This window comes from Sorex fumeus, unplaced genomic scaffold (genome assembly GCF_029834395.1).
Source record: "Sorex fumeus unplaced genomic scaffold, SorFum_2.1 ptg000078l, whole genome shotgun sequence".
Classification (NCBI taxonomy): domain Eukaryota; kingdom Metazoa; phylum Chordata; class Mammalia; order Eulipotyphla; family Soricidae; genus Sorex; species Sorex fumeus.
In genome coordinates, this window is record NW_026606135.1 from 2,615,070 (window position 1) to 2,636,250 (window position 21,181).

The following is a 21,181-nucleotide window of genomic DNA, read 5'->3' on the forward strand; positions in this document are numbered from 1 at the left end:
TTGGCTTTCCTTTCTTTTCTGTTTCATGCAGGATCTTTATCCCTTTAGAGCATTTCCGTATCCACCCTGGTTGCAGGCTCTGGTGTGGCTTAGGCAACAGGAGCCTCAAGCTTAGGGATCCTGTGAAAAGCCATTGGCAGAGTAAGTCATCACAGGAGTCCAGGAATATGCCAACTGGGCTGGTGAGATAGCACAGGGCTTAAGGCGTCTGCATTGCATGCAGTCAAACCTGGTTCAATCCCTGGCATTGCATAATGTACCCAGAGCACTGCCAGGAATACTCCCTGCAGAGCCAGAGTAAACCCTGTGCTTTGCTAGGAGTGGCTTAAAGACCTCCACAAAAAAAAAAAGAAAAAAGAAAAGAATGGCTCAACAGGGGACCACAAGAGAACCTGGGGCTCTGACATCCACTGACAGGAATGTGGGGCTCTGTGACCTGCCCCCCCCCGCACACAGTCCAGAACAGGCATGAGCAGTATCTCCAGGAAAGTCTGCCAGCCCACCATTCTTCCCCCCTCGCCAAGGGCAGGAGGGATCATGTCCTGAAACCCTGCAAGAAGAGTTCATCCAACACCCAGTAAGAAAAGTTCACCCAGTACCAGCACCCTCAAGGACAAGCCCGGCCTCGGCCCTGAGCACAGAGTGCAAAGGCCTGCAGGGGTGGGCGAGGCTGGCAAGGGCTGCCCCTCGAGTGCCCCTATCCCCTGGGTCTCTCAATGGCCTGAAGAAGGTCGACCATATGGTTAAATGCACCTCCTGCCTGGCCCCTTGCTCTGTCCTCAGAGTCCAGGTACTTTTTGTTAAACAAATTTTTATTTGAATCAAGGGGAGATACGGAATTACAAAGTCGTTCTTGGTCGAGTTTCAGTCATACAATGTCCCAACACCCGTCCCTCCACCAGAGCACATTCCCCACCACTAATGTCCCCAGTTTCCCTCCCACTACCCTCCTCTACAGCAAACACTTCTTCTCTCATCTCTGCCTTTCTCCCTTCCTCCCTCCCTCCTTCCCTTTCTCCCAGGCACTTCTGACAGGACCACTGAGACAAATGCTAAGTCTCCTGCACCCCTCATCAACACTCCCCTTTCCAGCACCTTCGACAGCTCTCAGACCCTGTCACTAAGATCTCTGAGCCTTTGCTCAAACTCCTGTACCACTGGGGAGCCACTCTCTGTCTCTGTCTCTGTCTCTGTCTTTGTCTCTCTGTCTCTGTCTCTCTCCCCCCACTCCTGACTCGCCACCACCCCCCACTCCCCCAGTTAAGATGCAACACAAGAGTGACTTCTGCCAGGCAGCCTCCCCTGGTTGCTTCCAAGCCCAGGCTAGGCTAGACACTACCTCTAGGCTCCCAGACTCGATGGGTTTTGTTTTCTTGTAACGTGAATCATGCTCTTAGCACCTCCGTCCTGGGTCCCTGGAACACCTGTGTCTGGGGCCACAGGATAGAAGGTCAATCCTTTGCAGCTGAACCCAGCCTCATAAGGCTCATCTCAAGAGAGGTCTTGGTCGGACTGGGAGCCATCCTTTCAGACCCAGCAGCCTCCTGCCCCATAAGGAAACCCCCCTTCCTTTCCCAAGCCCCACCACCTGCCTTCTCTGGCTGAAGTTAATAACTTTTAGGTAATTAAGTCCAGCAAACCGTAACCGATTAAGAAAGGGTGGTGTTGCCCGCCAGGAGAGCTGCTGCGTGCCTCGCCTCCGGCCCGCCTCTCTAGGAGGGCAGCTGGGCGGGGCCCGTCCCAGGTCCAGCCTCAGGGGGGCTGGCGCCCCTGGCAGAGATAAACCTCTCCAAGCAGCCAGCCGCCTAATGAGACTGTCAGGGGGTTTCTTAATGAGATTAGGCAGGGCTGGGCTCTGCCTCTCGGTATGTGGACGACTGCTATTCAATTAGTTCTTCAGATTGGGCCAGACTCTGCCCAGAAGGCGCAGGGAGCTGGTGCCTATAAAACTGTCCTCCCGGCACCCTGCATCCTGCCTGCCAGCGTCCAGTGCAGCCTGAGCCTGTCCCCGCTGGGCCAGCCTGGGCGTGAGTGATGCCAGATCCCTGGGTGCCAGTCCAGGACTCCTCCCAGGGCCCCGGATCCTAGAGAAGCTCTCAGAGGTGACACCAATGGGCCATCTGAAGGGTGTTCAAACTCCCGTACCACTGGGGTGCCAGTCCCTGTCTCTCTCTTTCTCTTTCTCTTTCTCTCTCTCTCTCTCTCTCTCTCTCTCTCTCTCTCTCTCTCTCTCACACACACACACACACACACACACACACACACACACTCAGAAGAGGCACACAGGAACAGGAAAGACTCAGCCCAGTTGCAAGAGGCTGAGGGCAGCGCCCCGGGCATGAACTGTGCAGACCAGGTGTGCAAGATCAGACCCAGGGCCCTGCCCCTTTGCTGTCAGTAGGGTACTCTACACATTTGGGGGGTGGACTTCAGTGACTCTGGAACTTCAGGATCCAGGCAGCAGAGGTTTCCTCCAGAGGGAGGTTTAGGTCACCCACGAGGACCCCACTGCCAGTGGGAGGAGTTCGGCTCCCAGGAGCTCCTCTATTCCTCCCATGCTCCAGCCAGCTGGGCCCCCTCTCTTGTCCCATCCCCCCACCCCCACCCCACGCACCACAACTCAGCTGACTCTGCATGCTGGTCTCAACTGCCCACCCCCCACCTGTCCACCCTCTCCCCTCCTAATCTCTCCTGCCTCCCAAAGAAACGTGAAGCAGGCCTGGTCTGGGGCCAGCGGCATCCCAGCGTGCACAGCTTCCCAGGGGCTGGTGGGCCGTGAAGCCCGCACTGAGGGCAGCCGAGAGCGAATGCTGTGGGCTGTTGTCTGTTCTCTCCTCCTGGGGGCCCACCTTGGTCTGTTCTGTGCCTCACCCCCAGCGTGGCCAAGAGAATGGCCACTCCCTAGGCACAAGGCATGATGCTAAGAGTCTCCTGTCTCCGTGCCAGGCTCCGGGACCCTGTGGGGCACTTGTGAGAGCAGCCCTCAGCCCACAGAGAGAGATCAATTAGGCACCAGTCAGCCACACAGTCAGGGCACCCTAAGATGATGGGGATCCATTCAGGAAAGAAGAGGCACAGAGGCAGAATCCTGGGGCCACCACCTGAATGCCTAGATCCGGAATGCCTGGTCTCCACGATTCCCGGCCTCTCCCAGAATGTGTCCTGGGAAACAGCCTTAGATGTCTTTTTGCTTAGACAGGTATGAGGGTTCCTGACACCCACACGATTGCTAACACTAACTAGAGGGGACTGCAGATCCTCAGCAGGTCTCCCTGAGACGAGGCAAGAGGGTGGTACTCTCCATTGGTCCAGCTCAGCGTTTCCACCATTGCACATGGGCAACGACTTCCTCCTGGGCCGGGAGAGGCAGACTCGCTCCACACCCCAGGGAGCTGCAGCTCACCCAACTTCCTGCAACCCCAGCAGGACCCTCACAGCACACCCCAGCAGACCACCCCAGACCAGCCCCTCAAGGAGGGGCACTTTGAGAAAAAGACCCCCCTGGCCCATCTATCCAACTCAGGGGTCACAGCCCGTGTGTGACCTTGCCAGGACACACAGACAAGGTCCCATGTATGTTCGCAGACCCACATGGTACAGTCAGACATCCATGCAACAAACACCGGTTACAGCTGTGATAAGTCCGGGGAGCCCAAGCCCCTGCCAGAAGCTGTGCTCACAGATCTACGCCTCGCGGGAGACAGGCAGGACAACACGGCCGAGAACAGAGGGTTTGGCAGGGCCTGGCTAACGGAAGCAGAGAGGCCAGAAATGGCCTTCTGGAGAGTGAGACTGAGGCAACAGGAGTCAGCCGGCTGAGCAGGTGGGTGGCTGTCACTGTGCTGTTCTGGTTTGGACTCTTGTCCTTTAGCCCCTGCTGGCACGGCCGGGATGCCAGGACAGCTGGCCATGCGGCAACCCTGAGAAGCCAGTGCTGGCCACTGACCGCCTCCTACAGGCCAGAGCCCAGGGGCCTGGCTGCACCAGGTTGTCCGTCTGCCTGTCTGTAAGAAGGCCTGGGTGGGCTCTGAGGGACCAGGCTCACACACCCTCCATGCCTACACACACGTGTTGTCCCAGAGACGTGTCCAGCACGGGGCTGGCCACACCCCAACCTCCCAGAGGTCCCCTGGCGCTCTCTGCAGTGCTGATGCGTGCGCGCTGATACCCATCACAGACCTGCTGTCCTGCCTTTAATGAAGTTAATTTTCCTGGCGGGAGCTAAGTCGTCTGACACAGCCACGCCGCCAAGCTGTGCTTGGGGTTTCTCCTGATGGAGTTTTGATCATTAACACAACAGAGCTTCAAAGCACCTCCAGTCCCTGCTCACCAGGAAGGTTCTGGCAACTGCTTCTCAGGGATCAACATGCAGGGGGAACAGCTGAATCTTTGCAAACGTTCAGGCACCACTGACCAGGTCCCGGAGTACCACTGGGGTCCTGAAGCTCCCCCCAGCCATCCATCCTCTGCCCTAGCTGGGTGAGGCCAACGTGGTGCCATCCAACTCTATGAGAGCAGGGCCTGAGGCTCACCCCCAAGTCTGGCAGAGGATGCCCCAGTGGACATCCAGGGGCTAGAGGGGGGCTCCGTGGGCTCCCAGATTCACCCCAGTACCACCTGATCCCCAGCACCACCAGGGTGGATCCCCCAAGCGCAAAGTCCACTGCTGGGCATGGCCCTAAAACCAAAAGAAATAACATTCAGATCCTGGCTCACCCTGTACCTAGACAATGGGGGTGAGCTTCTACTGTACCTAGAGAGCCCCTACTTTTGCCACTACCCCCCCCCAAGTCACACTGTAGGCCTCAGGGGGAGTGGGTGTCATCCTGAAGGCCCCAAGCCCCGGAGAGAGGAACTCATCAAGAGAATCCAATTCTGGGGCTGGAACGATAGCATAGCGGGTAGGGTGTTTGCCTTGCATGAGGCCAACCTGGGTTCGATTCCCAGCATTCCATATGAACCAGGAGTAACCCCTGAGCACTGCCGGGTGTGACCCAAAAAAGAAAAGAGAGAGAGAGAGAGAGAGAGAATCCAATTCTGAAGCAGGGTTTCTAAGCCTGCTTCCCGGCTATCCCCTTCCATTGAGGCTCTGCCCTTTGAGGGAGCCCTTGGAATGCACACACACACACACACACACACACACACACACACACACACACACACACACACACACACACACACAATGCCCGGAAAGCACCACTGAGCATGAGAGGCGCGCCATCCATTCACTCAGCTCCTTCTCTGCGGAAGAAAGGTGGAACCCAGAACAGAGGGGACAGAAGGCCCAGTACAAGGGGGCTCCAGAGGGCAGACAGGGCAGCTTGGATAGGCTACGAGCCTCTAGTCCCCCGCGCCACAGGACCCGAGTCTGCAGGTGAGGCGCTGAGGTTTGGGAGGGGACAGGGGGTCTCCGAGAGCAGAAACCACGGGGGCCCATCGATCCTGTCACCAGTCAGGGACTTGGACTCAGTGGCCATGAGGAGTCGCATGCCAGGCTTCGCTCTGCAAGCTCGGGCAGACCAGCAGCCACAGGCCACTGCCCTCGGAGACCTGAGGGTCCTCACAAACAGCATTAACACAACTGCATGCAGAGAAGAGAGCGGGAGGCCGGGATCAAGAATAAGCCAGGCGCCATGTGGGGCCTAGGCAAGGCCTGCAAGAGGTGAGCTATGAGGCAGAGCAGAGTGGGAGGAGGAGAGGTAGGGGGGAGGGAGGGAATAGGAGAGAGGAGAGAAGGAGAGAGGGAAGAAAGAGAGGGAGGACAGGCAGGCAGGCTGGCCCAGGGGCAAGAGCATGAGAGACAGGAAGCAAAGCGTCACTGCAGCAGCAGCAGCAGCGCCCTGCGGATGCTCAGCCCTGCTCAGAGTTCCTGCAGCCATGCAGGTTCTGACCAGGACTGAACTGGATTCGGTGCAGACACTGAAAGGTTCCAGCGGGAAACGAGATGGATTTTTTTCAGGTAACTCTGGCTGCCGCATGGATGATGGCGGGAAGGAGGCAAGGAACAGTCAGAAAGTGTAGCTGTTAGAAAAGATGAAGTCATGAAATTTACATACAAGTGGTACTACACGGAAAGTATCATGTTAAGCGAAATGAGTCAGAAAGAGGGGACAGACATAGAAAGATTGCATTCATCTGGGGAACATAAAGTAACAAAATAGGAGACTAACACCCAAGAGTGGCCGAGATTAGTACCAGAAATTTTGCTCCATGGCCTGGAGGCCAGCCACACGTGCTAGGGGAAAAGGGAGCTCAGATAGAGAAGGGAGCACCAAATAAAGGGTGTTGGGAGGATCCTCCCAGGATGGGAGAAGCATGCTGAAAGTAGACTATAGACCAAACATGATTGCCACTCAATGCCTCTTTTGCAAACCACAACAACCAAAGGGAGAGAGAGAACAAAAGGGAATTCCCTGCCACAGAGGCAGGGCGGGATGGGGGGCTTGGGGGGTGGGAGGGATACTGGGATCCATGGTGGTGGGAAATGGGCACTGGTGGAGGGATGGGTACTCGATCATTGTATAACTGAAACCCAAGCACAAAAATTTGTAAGTCTACAACTGTGCCTCATGCTGTTTCACTAATAAAATTTTTTTTTAAAAAAGAAGTTGACCGGGGGACAGCATGGCTGGTGGGATAGCAGTGGAGGTGGAGAAAAAAAAATGGGGCCTGGGGAGATGGTTCCAACGGCTGGAGCACACGCTGTGTATGCAAGGGGCCATGCCTGGATCCCTGGTACCACGCCTCCCCGGAGCGCCACCAGGTAGGTGTGGCCCCAAACCACAAAGTACTGAAAACAGAACCGTGGGATCCAGCAATTCCTCTCCTGACATCCCCAAAAGCCAAGAACATAATCGAAAAAGATCTCTGCAAGTTCAGGGCAGCAGTGTTTACAGTAGCCGAGAGGAGCAGGGAAAAGGGCAGAGCAGCCGCGCGATGGACGGCTCCGCACACAAGAAGAAAAGGACGCTGGCCTTTTGATACAACAGGGACGGACGGACAGAACTACAGGGGCCCGTGCTAAGTGACACCAGGCGGAGGGGGAAGACAAATCCCAGGGAATCTCATTCGCGACTGTTCTACAGAGAAACGAGACAAGGAGCAGACTGTGATGGCCACAAACAAACCCTGAGACTCCGACAACAGCACCGAGTCCCCAAGGCTGAGAGGAGAGGACGAAAGAGGACCTGGGGACAGCCGTGGGGATACGGGCACCTGGTGGTGGGTGTGCTGCCGTCACTCTGTCCCCCTGAAGCATAAATATAAACGTTGTAGATTATGTTATTTCAATGCTAGTCAAAGAAAAAGATGTCAAGACCAGAGACAAGGTGGGGGGGGGGGCTGGCTTATGCATGGGGGGTGGCTGGAGGGAGCGGCAAGGAACCGCAGGGAGTGTGGCTCCCATGGCCGCTATTATCCTTCATGTTTGTTCCCAAGTAAGCCCTGCTCCCCTCGCCCCCCCCCCCCGGGAGCCCTGGGGATCCCCAGCACACTAGGTCTGGCACTAACCCAACAGGACCACATCTGGGCCAAGTGTCTCTGGGCCCCAGCAAGGGAGGGGGAGTGAGGGAGGAGGAGGAGAAGGAGGAAGAGGAGGAGGAGGAGGAGGAAAAGGAGGAAGATGAAGAGGAGGAGGAGGAGGAGGAAGAGGAAAGAAAGAGAAGGAGAGGAAGAGGGAGAGGCAGAAGAGGAGGGAAGAGAAAGGGGAGGAGGAAGAGGGGGAGGGGAGAGAAGGGGGAGGAAGGGGAGGAGGAAGGGGAGGAAGTGAAGGGGGGAGGAGAAGGAGGAGGAGCAGCGAGAGTACCATGGGTAGGGTCTCTGCCTTGCACGCTGCCAACTCCATTCAAACTGGCACCCCATATGGTTCCCTGAGCACCTCCAGGAGTAACCCCTGAACACAGAGCCAGGAGTAAGACCTGAGCATCATGGAGTGTGGCCCAAAAAACAAAACCAAACTGAAAGGGAATGTGCTGAGTAAAACCTGGGTGACAGATCTGCATGCTGGCACGAACTTCTAGTCTGGCTGTTCAAACCTCAGATTCCTGAGGAATTTCCTTCATACAGCCCGCAGGCACAGGAAAGATCTCCCGGGAGAACAAGGTGCGTCCTGGGGGGGTTATCTTGAGAGTGGGCCTAGTCAGATGCCCCAAGAGGCTTAAGCAGATCTGGCTACGACACGGGGTTGCCAGCAGTAACCGAGAGGACATTTGGCACAACAAGAAAAGGAAGGGGGACTGCTCCCAGGCATAACAGGTGTGCCAACACGGGAGCAGAGGAACAGCAGGAACTGCCCGCAGAGACACCCTAATCCCCAGAACCAGGAGATAGATGCTGGGCTACAGGGCAGAGAGAGCAGGAAGGCTGCAGATGGAATTAAGGTTGCTAATCAGCTAACTTGAAGATAGGAGGATTAACCAGGATTATCCAGGAGGGTCCTGCAGAATCACAAGAGTCCTGGAAAGGGGGAGAGAGGAAAGACAAAGGCAGAGGAGGCAACGTAAGGAGAGAAGCAAGGTCACAACAGCATACTGAGAGAGGGTCCCACCCAACACTGCTGGATTTGAAGATGGAGAAGGGGTGGAAATTGATCCTCTCCAGAGCCTCCAGAGGGCGCTGTCACTGCTGACACCTGCTTCAAACCCCTGTGGGGCTTCTAGCCCCCACACAACTGTAAAATCATAAATAGTGTGTGTCTAATAACCCAGTGTGTGGAAGCATTTGCTTCAGCACCAAGAGAAAGCAAACCTAGACACCAGGATGGGGCTGACTGCAGTGGGCTTCCCATAGCCTTGGGGGAGTCTGTCACAAAAAACACACGTAAAGAGACCCTATGGGAGTATGGGGCTGGAGCCATTGCCCAAAAGGTAGGGCATCTGCCCTGCATGCAACCGTGTCCAGTTCGATCTCTGCATCCCCTAAGGTCCCCTAAGCCCACTAGGAGGGATCTGATTGCAGAGCCAGGAGTAAGCTTGAAACACAGTCAGATGTGGTCCAAAGGCAGAGAGAGAAAGTGTGTGCCCATGACCTTGTCTCCAGAACAAGTGCCACTCAGATGCTCCCAGAGAGAATGGTGAATGTTCCAGTGGGGGCAGCAAGACCGCAGCCTCATGGGACCTATAATTCCAGAAGGAAGTCAAGGAAGGGGACAGGGCTTTACAGTTGAGAGAGGGAAACCAGCCAGCAGAATCGACAGGTACCACTATGCCTTAACAAGGGCCAGGGCACGGCCCGGGAGGCGGCAGAAAAGAACACACCCTCCAGGTGGGCATCACTTTTCACTTTATTCCATTGTTCCATCATCACGTTCTGTGAACATCACGCTAGATTTGGGAAATTCTTAGCTTGTCTTCCGAAAACACTTTTGTGCTTATTGTAACTAAAAGGAATATTGTCTCGCAGATATCCCTTTTCTCATCCTCTCCCAAGTTGTTATCTTTCCACGCTATGACAGATTGTCTTCAGCACAGCCAATAACTCAAGTCTCTGACTTACCGTAAAAGGGAGTGCTGAGGATAGAGAGAACCTGTACTCACCCATTTCTCTCCTTCGTGTGCACATTTTTATCATCTACTCAAGCAGGCATTTTAAAACAACATGAAATTCTTTATATAACAAATCAGTAGCTCTTCAAGTATCTAGCAGACAGATTTTCACACTTACTTTAATATATATATTTTGCCAACTAAACATTAGATACAACATTTCAGAAATCGGAATATTCCCATATGATTATTTGCTACACTCAAATCCTCATCAGATGCCTCTGTCACTGAAAGGATCTCTCACATCAAGCACCAACTGCCAAAAAAGGTAGTTTGTAAGAAGCAGGTACAAATGAGCCGAAGACACGGTAGTTAAAAAATCTTCGGGCCCACAACCCAGACTTTCTCCTTATCTTCCGTAATACTTCTGCATATCTCAGCATAAACACTTCCATATTTTAAGTTGTTTTGAATAACTCGAAAAAAATATCTGCAGTCACTAAAAGTAATGTTTACAAATAGTTTGCAGTTATTTCCAAAAAAGCCAATACGTCAAGTGAAAACAGTAGAGTACCCAACAGAACAGAACGGGAGCTCTTGGTACTTCTAAACAGAGTGGGGGAGATAGGAGGGGCCCAGCCGCGGGCCTCGCAAGGATTTCTTCCTGTCTCGTGCTGCTTTCCCACGCCTTCTGCATCTTCGCTAATGAGCACGGGTACCCTTCTTCTCTTGCACATTTCTAAAGTGAAACATGCTCATTGTGGTCACGCACTTCTGTGATAATGGGCAGAGGGAATTAAGTAAAACGCTGCAAATACAGAGGTCAGTCTGGACTCCTACTCAAGGAATAGAACCGCTTCTGAAAGGAGGCGGCTGAAAATACCAACAGCCTCAAAACAAGCCGAGAGACAGCTTCACAGCAGAAACAATGAACAGAGAAGGACCTCCTGTTGGTGAACACCAACCAAAGGCCTTCTACAAACCATTCCCGTGCGTCCCATCACATGCAATCCTCCAGTAACCCCGTAGGTAACCCTGATTATTCCCTTTCAACAGCTATGAAAACAGCAGCTCTGTGCAGGGCTGAGAAGCTGCCCAGAGGCATAGGACAAGTGGGACACATAGAATCTGAGCCCTTAGGTTTCAGTTTCTTAGGTTCCCATTCAACCCCGCTCCTATCCAACCCAGCTCCTATCAGGCCCAACTGGGGGGCAGCACAACTCAACCCAAAACCATCTGGGATCACTAGGAGTTTTTCTAGCCCATAATGAGGGACCACTGAAATCTGCCTCTCACCCCTGGCCACCTCCACCACCACCACCACCCAACTGTACCTACCTCCTATCTCCTGCTGCAATGACACCCTGACCAGGACAGAAATAAGGTCTCCAGTGGGGCCCAGAGATAGTACAATGGGTAGGGCACCTGTCTTTCTCACCCAGGTTCAATCCCTGGCAACACATATGGTTCCCCCAGGCACTACCAGGAGTGATTCTGAGTACAGAGCCAGGAGTAAGCCCTGAGCACCAGGTGTGGCTCATAAACTAGGAGGAAGGAGATAGCTATGAAAGGAAGGGAGGGAGGAACTCTACCGAGCACAGCCACGGGATGGACAGCACCCAGGGATGCAGCCTTGAAGTGGATCACCTGCCCGACAGAGCCCGATGCTAGGGAGAAGGAGCCTCTGAAGTGCTTAAAGAGTTGGCTCCTCCCCACCCTTCAGAACCCCAGGGATGTTCATCAACAAGACCATGGGATGGTGATGTGCATTTCCTCACATGGGGTGAGAACCTGAAAGCGTTGACCAGCTTGAACCAGCACAGTCTCAGCTGCGACACCTGTTCTCTCCACCTGGACGAGTGGAGTCTGAGGGCCAGACGCCTGAGTCTTCCTCCCTTCTTCCGCATAAGCACACAGCCTGCGACTGTCAGCCAGCCATCCGACAAGTCCGAAACACTTCTCCAGTTACAGAGAAAGTGAAAAGCAAATGAGCCCTGTGTCTCCAAAGCAAAGCTGCTCTGGAGTCTGAAAACTGAGTGTCCCAGGGCTGCCTTTTATGTGGCTTGTACTGTGTTAAGATGCTTGATTAAAAAAAAAATTATTTTTACAGGGTCAGATTGTAAAGTGGGGAAGGTGCTTGTCTAGCATACAGACAACCAGGGTTTGATCCCCAACTCCACATGTGGTCCACTAAGCCCCACCAGGAGTAATCACTGAGCACAAAGTCAGGAGTAAGCCCTGAGCACCCTATGTGTGGACAAATACCAAAAACCAAAACCAGATTTCCCATTTAAGTCCATAATTAGGGGTCCTCCGTTAACAAAAAGTCAGCCCATCTCCAACCCTAGGCATTTCATTCCCAAATGGTGATGCTGGCTACACTCTATTACACATGCTCCTCTAGCAGATGACATCTATGGACACAACGCACCCTCATGTCATCTCCCTGAGATTTTCACCCTGGGTAAAAGCATTGTCCTTACGCGTAGAGGCCCTGCTGTGGGTTCCACTGCATCATTCAGGAAACAAAATGACCAGCCAGGGGGTATTCCCCGCTGCAGAGGGGGTATCACAGAAGCAAGTTTACATCACTGGGGAGAGCACAGTGGTGTGGAAAATGCGGGGTCCCCCAACACACCATGAGCTGTGGGCCCAGAAGACACGTACCTCTGGACGTGTTCCTGGGCACCAAGAAGAGAAGTTAACAGAGACATGGATGTGAAGGCCACGTCAAGAGAATGCAGATGCCAGGGAAACTGGCATGTGACTGGGAAACCTGACCCCCTAGATTCCCACACCTCTGAGGGTCAAAGGAGGCCCCGCCCCTGACCAGAAAGGAACACCAGTAAGGAGTAGGGATGAGGGCGCAGAGAAAAGCAGTCCAGTCCCACGCAGAGACGAGGACTGTGACCGGACATGGCAGGAGAGCAGAGAGGGATGGGAACTCCTCCTCCCCTTCCACCTCGAGCACCTGCAGGCTGCTGTCCCTGTGACAGGCCACGCCAGCCTCACCCCCACTCACCACCACCCCCAAAACCTCACTCGGCCTCCAGATCTGGAACTCCACCTTGGATCTTCAGCCTCTGACCCCACTCACCTCTCTGCTGCAAACCACAATGACACACACACACACACACACACACACACACACACTGACACACACAAAGTGCTCCTGAGCACCAGCCCCGCGGCAGCCAGAGTGGGCTCAGCAGGCTAAAGCCCACCTCCTCCCTACCCTACTATCCTGACTATACACCAGCTGCACCCCCTCTCCACCCCTAGCACCCCATCCCCCGACTTCAGAGTGCAACCCGCGGGTGGGGGCGGGGGGGGGGGGGGCAGTAGAGACCAGGAAAGAAGAGCAAGGCTCTCTCCGGGGGAGAGAGGGCTGGAGGCAGTGCACTGCAGACCCGAAGAATCCCTTTTCCAGGACTGAGCTTGGAGCCAGGTGGAAGAGGAGGGGACGCAAGAGCAGAGGGGGGCAGAGCCCCCCGCCCTTCACTGTTGCTAACGCCCCCAGTCATGCACCTGTTGCCTTTGCAGTGACGCCCCTGGAGGGCACCGGGCTGCGTTTTTCTCCTCCCCGCATCTGGGCCAGGCCCAACTCCGCTCCTTTCCTGGTCAAATAGCGCCCACCTCCGGCCCAGACAGCAGCGGCGCCCGCGGCGGGGACAACCAGCGAGAAAACGGCTCCTCCAAACCCGAAGCAGGAAACGTGGCAGAGAAACGCCCCAGCCGAGCGGACCGGGGCACTTGGGGGAGTGGGGCGAGGCCGGAGCAGAGGTGCGGGGGGTGTTGCGGGGAGCGAGAGGCGGCGGCCAGAAGCCAGGGGTACTCCGGAGAGCCGAGGAAGCGAGCTCCCACGCCACGCGCTCCTCCGTTCGCCGCGAGGGAGAGACTGCAGCCCATCGAGGTCAGGGGAGGCGCAGCCAACCACAGGTACCGGCACCCTGACACGCCCACCCGCAAACACTCGGGAAACAAAGACGGGCCCGAACCACACACGCCTGCGCAACCCGCGCGGGGAGCACCCACGCGCCCACCCAGCTCGAAAGGCGCGGCGCGCAGCCCCGAGACACACCCCGCGCGGAGCCCAGCCCGCGGCGTCCACGAGCTCTCCGCTCCAGCCGCGCCGCGCGGGGCACTCCCCGCTCGCCCGCGGCCTCGGGGGCGGGGACGCGCGCACAGTGCGAGGCCCCCCCGGGCTCCGCACACCGCCGCCAAGCCCGTGGCAGCCACCCCGGCGCGGGGGTGGCGGAGAAGGGGTTGGGGGGGTTGCGGGCTCTTCAAGGCGGCTGGATCCAACCTGGGCGCTGCGGCCACTCACCTTCCTGCACCGCCTGAAACGGATTGTTAGCCTCGATGACCTTGATGGAGTAGGTGATCTTCTCGCTCTGCAGGATGTCATCATTGAGGCTCAGGTCGGAAACGGCCAGTTGGAACACCCTGTCGTCCTTGGCTGCGTTCTCCTCGAAGATGGCACCTGGAGAAGAGGTGCCTGGGTCAAGACCCCAAGTGGAGAGGGGGTGCTCCCTCCCCACCCTCACCTCTAGGACCACGAGGGGCCCTGATGATGGCCAAGCAGGGGAAATTCTGGGCAAAGGTGCCAACTTGACAGCCAACCAACAGACACAGAGCACATGTGCACATGGTTGACATGAGTCACACATGCTGCTGCCGGATCGTGCATGTGTCTCACCAAGCCACCCTCTCTGCCAGGCCATGTTCCTCCCATGCAAGAGACTGATCCACCATGGAATGACCCCGGGGAGCACCCAGATGCACAGAGGTAACCCCCAAGTCCCACCCCAAGCACCAGAAAGTTCCCCAAGGGCAGTGACCCCCTCAACTCCAGTCCCAAATGAAATGATGACTTGCTCCTAACCTTCACACACACACACCCTTTAGAGTAGAACTGAGTAAGCAAGTCCAGGGTGGGTTTTCTGCTCCAAGAGCTTCTTGAATAACCAGGAGCTCAGTCTCCCGCCCTCCATCCCTGCCTGACCCCAGCAGGATTGATGTGCTCAGAAAAAGTCACTCTTAGAAGGGCCTGGCAGAGTGGGGCGGACAGCTCCTCCACCCTTTGCCGGCTCTGCGCAGCTCTGGTCGGGTCTGCACTTCCAGGAGAGATCTGCCCAACGCCTGGCCCTGCAGCCGGGGACACCGGGGAGTCCTCCCGCACAGGCCAGGTCCCAGGGTCTACACCATCCCAGGGCTGGTCCCAGTGATCCCCCAGAACAGACAACCAGTTGGGGAGAGGGAGGAGGCCCAGTCTACATACACTCGGAGCCGCAGTGCTGACCGAGAGACCCAAGCGCCACCGTGGGAAGCGGGTTGGGCCCCGGGGTGGGCGAGGAGGGGGAGTGTTGCAGCTCACCACGCCCAGGCCTCGCCTCACGCCCCCATCCTCCACTCCAGCGCCCGCCGGCGCGGGTCCCACCTTCCCAGTCTTACACCTCCCCACCCCCCAGTTTCTTGGTGTTTACTGGTCTTGCCCAACTTGCGGAAAGGCGACCTCAGAGGGGCTTCGAGGGGCACCGCTGACAGTCCCCCAACCTGACCCAACTTCCCGGGATTTCTCGCTTGCCGCTTCCAACTCCCACACACTCCCCCTCGGTCCGCCCCCTGCTCCTCAGCTCTATCCGTCTTCTCTCCTCTCGCGGTTCGGTGCTTTCATCCATCGCTTCCCGCCCTGCGCTCGCACTCTCCACCCCACCACCAGCACCACCACCACCACCGGTGCCCACGCTTCTTCTTCTCCTCCGCCGTCCCCTTCCCACCCCAGACCGGGACCCCGGGAAACTCTGGGGCTGCCCCTCTCCAGGATCGGGGCGCCGTCGCAGAGACGCGCTCCCGCGCGCACCCGGGGACCCACACCGGGGAAACGGGCCAACAGTGTCCACTCTCCCAGGCCGACCGTCGTGCACGCAGGGACACGGGCTCACATGGCCCCACACACCCCAACGCCCTCTCGCAGCGACACCAACCCGGTGCCAGGCGCGCGCACAGCGACACACGCTGACAACACCCACCCACATCCACAGAGGCTCCGACCGGGCCTCTCTGATCTTGCCCTGCCAACTTGGCGAGACTCGGGGCCAGGCTCGCCCGCTGCCCACCCACCCCCCGCCCGCGGCCTGCCCCCCACCCCGCCCCACCCCCCACCAAGCTGCGCCGAACAGCCGGTCGCAGGCAGCCGACGGTCCCGCAGCGAGCGCGGCTCTAAGACGCGCGCGTCTAGCCCCGGGGTCCGGTGTCGCCAGAGGCCGCGGGGCCCCGAGCGGGGACCGGAGCCCGAGGAGCCGCGAGCAAAGCCGCGGGAGCGCGGCGCGGCCCGTGCACCGCTCCTCCGCGGGGAGGCGCGGCGCGGCCCTTCTTGGGGGGGCAGCACCGCACGCCGAGCCCCTCGGCCGGGGAGCCGCCAAGTTTGGACGCCGCGCACCCTCCGTGCCGCCGGGGTCCCCCCGCCCCCGCCCCGCCTGGGCCACGGCCGCCCGCCGCCGCGCTCACCGATGTGGATGATGGAGTCGGCCCGCACCGACACGCACTGGCAGATCCAGGGGAGAAGCCACAGCGTCAGCGTTTCCATGTCCCCCGGGCGCGCGGCTCATCCGCCCGGGCCCGGGGCGAGGCCGAGGGCAAGCGCGGAGCGGGGAGGCGCCCGGTCCCCGGTGCAGTCCCGGGCCGCTCCCCGGGAGAGCCGAGCCCGCCCGTGCGTCTTCCCCCGCGCGCCCGCCCCTGCGCCCGGCGCCCGCTCCAGCCCAGCCCCGGCCCGCGCTCTCCGGCTCCCGCTCCGGCTCCGCTGGCGGCGGCTGCGGCGGCCGCGGCTGGCAGCCCCGACCCAGGCCGGCGCGGCGGGGGCGGCCCGCGGCGGTGCTGCCCGAGGCGCGGGCGGCGGGAGCGGGGGGCGGTGGGGGGGGGCGGGCGGCGCGGGGCGGCGGGGGGGCGGCCCTGGCGGTGGCGACGGCGGCCCCGGCCGGCGCGGCGGCTCCGGGCTCGCGGTGTGTCTGCGCCCCGGCGAGGAGCGAACTGCGGAGGACGCCCCCTCCCCTCCCCCCTCCCCCTCGCGCTCCCCCTCCCCGTCCGCCCGCCCGCCCGCTCCCCTCCGCCTCCCCGCGCCCACGTGACTGCGGAGCCTCAGCCTCGCCGCGCGGCGCTCGCCGGCTCCCGGCTCGGAGAGGGGGGCGCCGGGGGTGCCGGGGCTGCTCCGGGCCCCGGGGTGGGGACGCGCACGGGGACCCCGGTGCACGGCGCGGCGGGGGCCGAGCCGGGCTACCGCGCGGTGCGCCCCCTCCCCCCCGGGTCTCGGCTCTCCCGTTTTCCGCGGGGAGCGGGGCTGGGTGGGGGGTTGGTTGGCAGGAGAGTAAGGGGGGTAGGGACGGCCACGCACTGCCCTCGGGGGTGTCCCCGCGCGCCCCGGCGCCCGCCGGCCGATCTGAGCGGCCCCGCAGAAGACGGCCCCGGGCTAAAGCTCGACGAGGGTTCGCCCCGATGGAGACGGGGCGGGGAGCGGAGCACCGGGGTGCAAAAGGGGGACGCCTACGGGGACCGCCGCGGCGGCGGCGGCGGCGAAGCGCAGACGGGCAGAAGGCGGGCGGCGGGCTCGAACCGGGCGCCGGCGGTGCGGCCCGCGGCGGGCGCCCCGCCCCCGCCCCCGCGGCCGAGCGAGGCTGTGGACTCGGGGACTCTGAAGCCCAATTCATGGCCGGAAACCAACGCAGCCGTGACCGCGGCGCCTGGACGTGAGGAGCCTCCCAAGCGGGCCGGCCGGCTCCGTCTCACCCGGCACGGAGCCTCGGAGCGCGAGCCCGGGCGCAGAGCCCGTGCCGCCCGGCCCGCCACCAACGGGTGCCTCGCGCCCTTGCAGGCTGGAGCCTGGACTCCTTGTGCTCCTGGACGCACAAGCAAGCACCCACCACCCGCAAGGTCCTAGCCCGACAGGGCGCACCCAAGATTTAGGGGAGGCAGTTGAAGCCTTCCCGCAGCCAGCCGGATTCCGCCAAAGCTGGGCGCTCCTGGCAGAGCCGGGTTGGTGTCTGGGGCCCCGCTGGTGGACCTGGCCTCGAGGTCCCTTACGGTGCTCCAGGCCCAGCGGCAGCCTGCCTGCCGGGGAGCGAGCGTCCCTGCGCAAGGGGAGAGGCAGACACCTCAGCAGAGCGAGGACCATGAATGAGCTTTGGAGGAGGCCCCAGTGGGTGTCCTGAGCTCTGCCTCAGCCTGTGAGGAAGAGCCAGCCAGGGGTGGCTTCCTGGAGGAGGGGGCTGTTCCAAAGTTCCGAGGAGCTTTTCCAAGGCAGAAGACAAGGAAGCTTCCAGGCACTGGATGCTGGTTCTATGGAGCCAGAACAGAAAGAAAAGGAAGTGTGTGTGTGTGTGTGTGTGTGTGTGTGTGTGTGTGTGTGTGTGTGTCCCAGGCTACCACCGGTAGGCAGAGTTATTGGCAAGATTTTACTGTTTTACTAGTAAAGGTGGTGGGGAGAAGCTGGGCAGGGGACCGCAGGGCCCAGAGCGAGGAGCTTGCAAGAAATACTAGCAGGAAATCACAGAAGCAGAGGGAAAGAAATGCCAGGAGGGGGCAGCAGGCAAGGTGAGAGGGATGGAACATTGTGTCACTAAAACCGGATCGTGAACAGCTTTGGAACTGTGTATCTCAGGGTAACTCAACTGAAAAAAAAAAAAAAGACGAGAGCAATGACAGTGCCAGCCGGGGGCTGTGTAAACAAAATGCAAGAAACCCATCTTGGAGCCAAGAATTGCAAAGCGCACCCCCTTCTTCCTCTCCAAATACCCCATGATTCCATTCTCGTTGTCACAGATTCCTGCCATTGGTGGGCTGAAACTTAAGGAGAGGGACAACAGGTCCTAGTGAATGATGAATTTGTTTCCTGAGAGATAGGGTTTTATTCTAGAACAATGTGGTTCTTTACAAGGTGGACTGTCTCCACCTTGGAGAGCGGGTGGGTGTGGTCACTGCATAGAAGTTCAAACCTTAGATGGTACAGCAGGTAGGGCACTTACCTTGCTCTTAGCACACCCTGGTTTTGATACCCAGCACCCTATATTGTCCCTCGAGCACTGCCAGGAGTGATCCCTGAGCACAGAACCAGGAGTAAGCCCTGAGCACCACCAGTTATAGCCCAAAAATAAAAATTTAGAAAAGTTAAACCCTGAGGTGTAAGAGCTATAGGGGCAGAGATCCTAGAGAGGTCAGAACCCTGCAGAGGGTCCATAGTAGGTCCATGTAGGCATGTAAGTCTTGGACCCAGTTGGGAGTTTTTTTCCCCTGGTGTATGTTTTGCTAGGCAGAGATAGCTTGAAAGTAGTGAGACAAATCTTATGGCATGCCCCCCAGATATTCAGGAGACAACCACACACACACACACACACACTTGGAGGAAACGATCTGCTTCTAATTGCATAATGCAGTCCCTCTGGTTTGGACTCTTGGGTTGGATCCCCCAACTCTTGGAGTATATAGAGTAATCTCTCCTTTTCCTGGGTACTCCCTTCCAAAGTTCAGGGTGCTTCACCTCCGTCAAGTGCACATCTTCCCGTAAGTCGGCCTCCCCTGTTAGACCAGAATGTCCTGGACAGCCCTTGCCTGAACACGAGGAGGGACCTACACAGGCTCCCGTTCTCCAAGTGCTAACAGCCAACCCATGGTGGCCGCAGCTGGGCAGCAACTTCTTCTAGACCACACTCGGTCAATCCTCCCAAAGACCTGAAATTGGGGTTGCCTGGCTCCCAGGACCCTGAGGACGACTGAGGACTTTGCCATGTTCATCAAGCTCTTAATTACTTATTGATCCTAAGCAGCCCAACCCCTTTAAGCCCTGATAACCACTGGGACAGCAGGCGCTATCTCTTCCAAACGAGGCTCTAGCAAAAACTCTACCTGAAGAATAAGTTTGCCCCACCTGTAATAAATCTCCCCAGAGAGAATAGATCAGCCACGTCAGGATGATACAATCCATACATGTGACTCTCTAGTGGGGAAACCAAAGCTTCAGGAAAGAGTGAGTGTTTAGCCAACCCAGGAGGTCATTCTCTTAGTGAATGCACTACCCAAAGATGTATTCACAGGAGTGAAAACTGAGTCAATCCATTCTTTTGCAGAGGAGAGCTGACATACATGATGGCTTTTGCTTTTCTTTTTACTTTCTTTTTTTTCTTTTTTTTTTCTTTTTGGGTCACACCCAGCGATGCACAGGGATTACTCCTGGCTCTGCACTCAAGAATTACTCCTGGTAGTGCTCAGGGGACCATATGAGATGCTGGGAATGTAACCCAGGTCGGCCGCGTGCAAGGCAAATGCCCTACCCACTGTACTATTGCTCCAGCCCCCATGATGGCTTTTTCTATCCCAATCTTCCAACAAATGATTCTAATAACATTTGTTTAGCACTAACCATTGGGCTTACCACTGTGCTCAGCACCCTACATCTCATCCATGAGACTCAGATCCATGAAGGAAACTGAAGGAGGATGCAGAAAAGATAGGCTAAGGTGGCCCATCACAAGTCTCAGCTGGAACACAACCAGAAGCCACCAAACTAAAGAGGTAAACACACTATCAAGGTGAAAAGAAGACCCAGGGGGTCCACTTTCTGTAACTTAAGATTTTTTCATACCAGAAACACAGGCTAGGCCTCTCTCTAGCATCTTCTTTCTCACCCTACCCCTCTCGCTGGACCAAGGAAACACCAGCTGAGCCCTGAGGCCCCAGGCCACACTGCCACACCCTGAGTTGCTGCCTGTTCCAGGTAGAAGCATCACTAGCCAACCCCTGCAGGGCATCTTCCCAGTCCAGCCACGAGCCTCCCGGAGGTATAGCACTGAGCTGGGAGAGATTCACTTGCTAGGGCAACCCTTCTTGCTAGGTCCCCTGCCCGGTTCAAGCTTCCTAGGTTTCTTTTCCTTTTCCTCTGCGCATGAGGCCCAGGGGACCACATGAGGTTTCTAAGACAGTTCAGCCCATGTCCTGTGTGAAAGTTGCTACTGGCCAGACTCCATGGGAATGAGTCTTAAGCACTGAAGATTCGCTCTCATGAGTATACAAGGAGATGAACTCAAGTCCTACAGTCCAGTTAGAGGTCAGTAAGCATCTTAAAAGGAGTAAAAAAGAGAACTGGGGAGGGCTGGAGCAATAGCACAGCGGGTAGGGCATTTGCCTTGCACGCGGCCGACCCAGGTTCGATTCCCAGCATCTCATATGATCCCCTGAGCACCCTAAGCGCAGAGCCAGGAGTAACCCCTGAGCATCGCCGGGTATGACCCAAAAAGAAAAAAAAGAGGGAAGCCTAAATTCCAGCTCACCCCTGCCATGCACCAAGCGGTGCCAGTCTGTGCCATCTGTGCCCATCCCATGCCACCTGTGTCACTCCATGCCAGAATAGCCAACCAGTACCAACTGGTACCAATTGGTACCAACCTGTGTCCATCTATGCCAAGCCCAGCATGGACACGATGCTCTGACGGTGCTATGGAGAGAGTACCTGTAAAAGGTGCGAAGGCTGGGTGTGGGCAGGGGCTGTGGGAATATTAATGAGTCTGGTCTGGTCACCCTGGCAAGGGGGGTGTAGTGAGGGTAACTTCAGGCTCCCTCCTTCCGCCCACACTCAGAAAATGCCACAACTAACTGGACGGGAGATTCCTGTAAGAGAGTGAATGAGGCAAAAGTTTGCTGGCGTGGGAAACCAG

General features: G+C 57.6%; 1 protein-coding gene across 2 annotated transcripts in view; it reads right to left on the reverse strand.

Annotated features, from left to right (window-relative positions):
- The window catches only part of GRID1 (glutamate ionotropic receptor delta type subunit 1), a 754,440-nt gene extending 738,123 nt beyond the window's left edge, over positions 1-16,317 (reverse strand). Inside the window, exons 1-2 of one of the 2 annotated variants that reach the window (XM_056130373.1) lie at positions 15,993-16,313; positions 13,810-13,965 (exon numbers count right to left, since the gene is read on the reverse strand). In XM_056130373.1, coding sequence (XP_055986348.1) covers positions 13,810-13,965; positions 15,993-16,071 — 235 coding nt within the window. In that variant the 5' untranslated portion in view covers positions 16,072-16,313. Of the gene's footprint in view, positions 1-13,809; positions 13,966-15,992 lie in introns of both variants that reach the window. The other variant, XM_056130374.1, reaches the window with a different exon arrangement.
- Between the last annotated feature and the right edge of the window lie 4,864 nt (positions 16,318-21,181).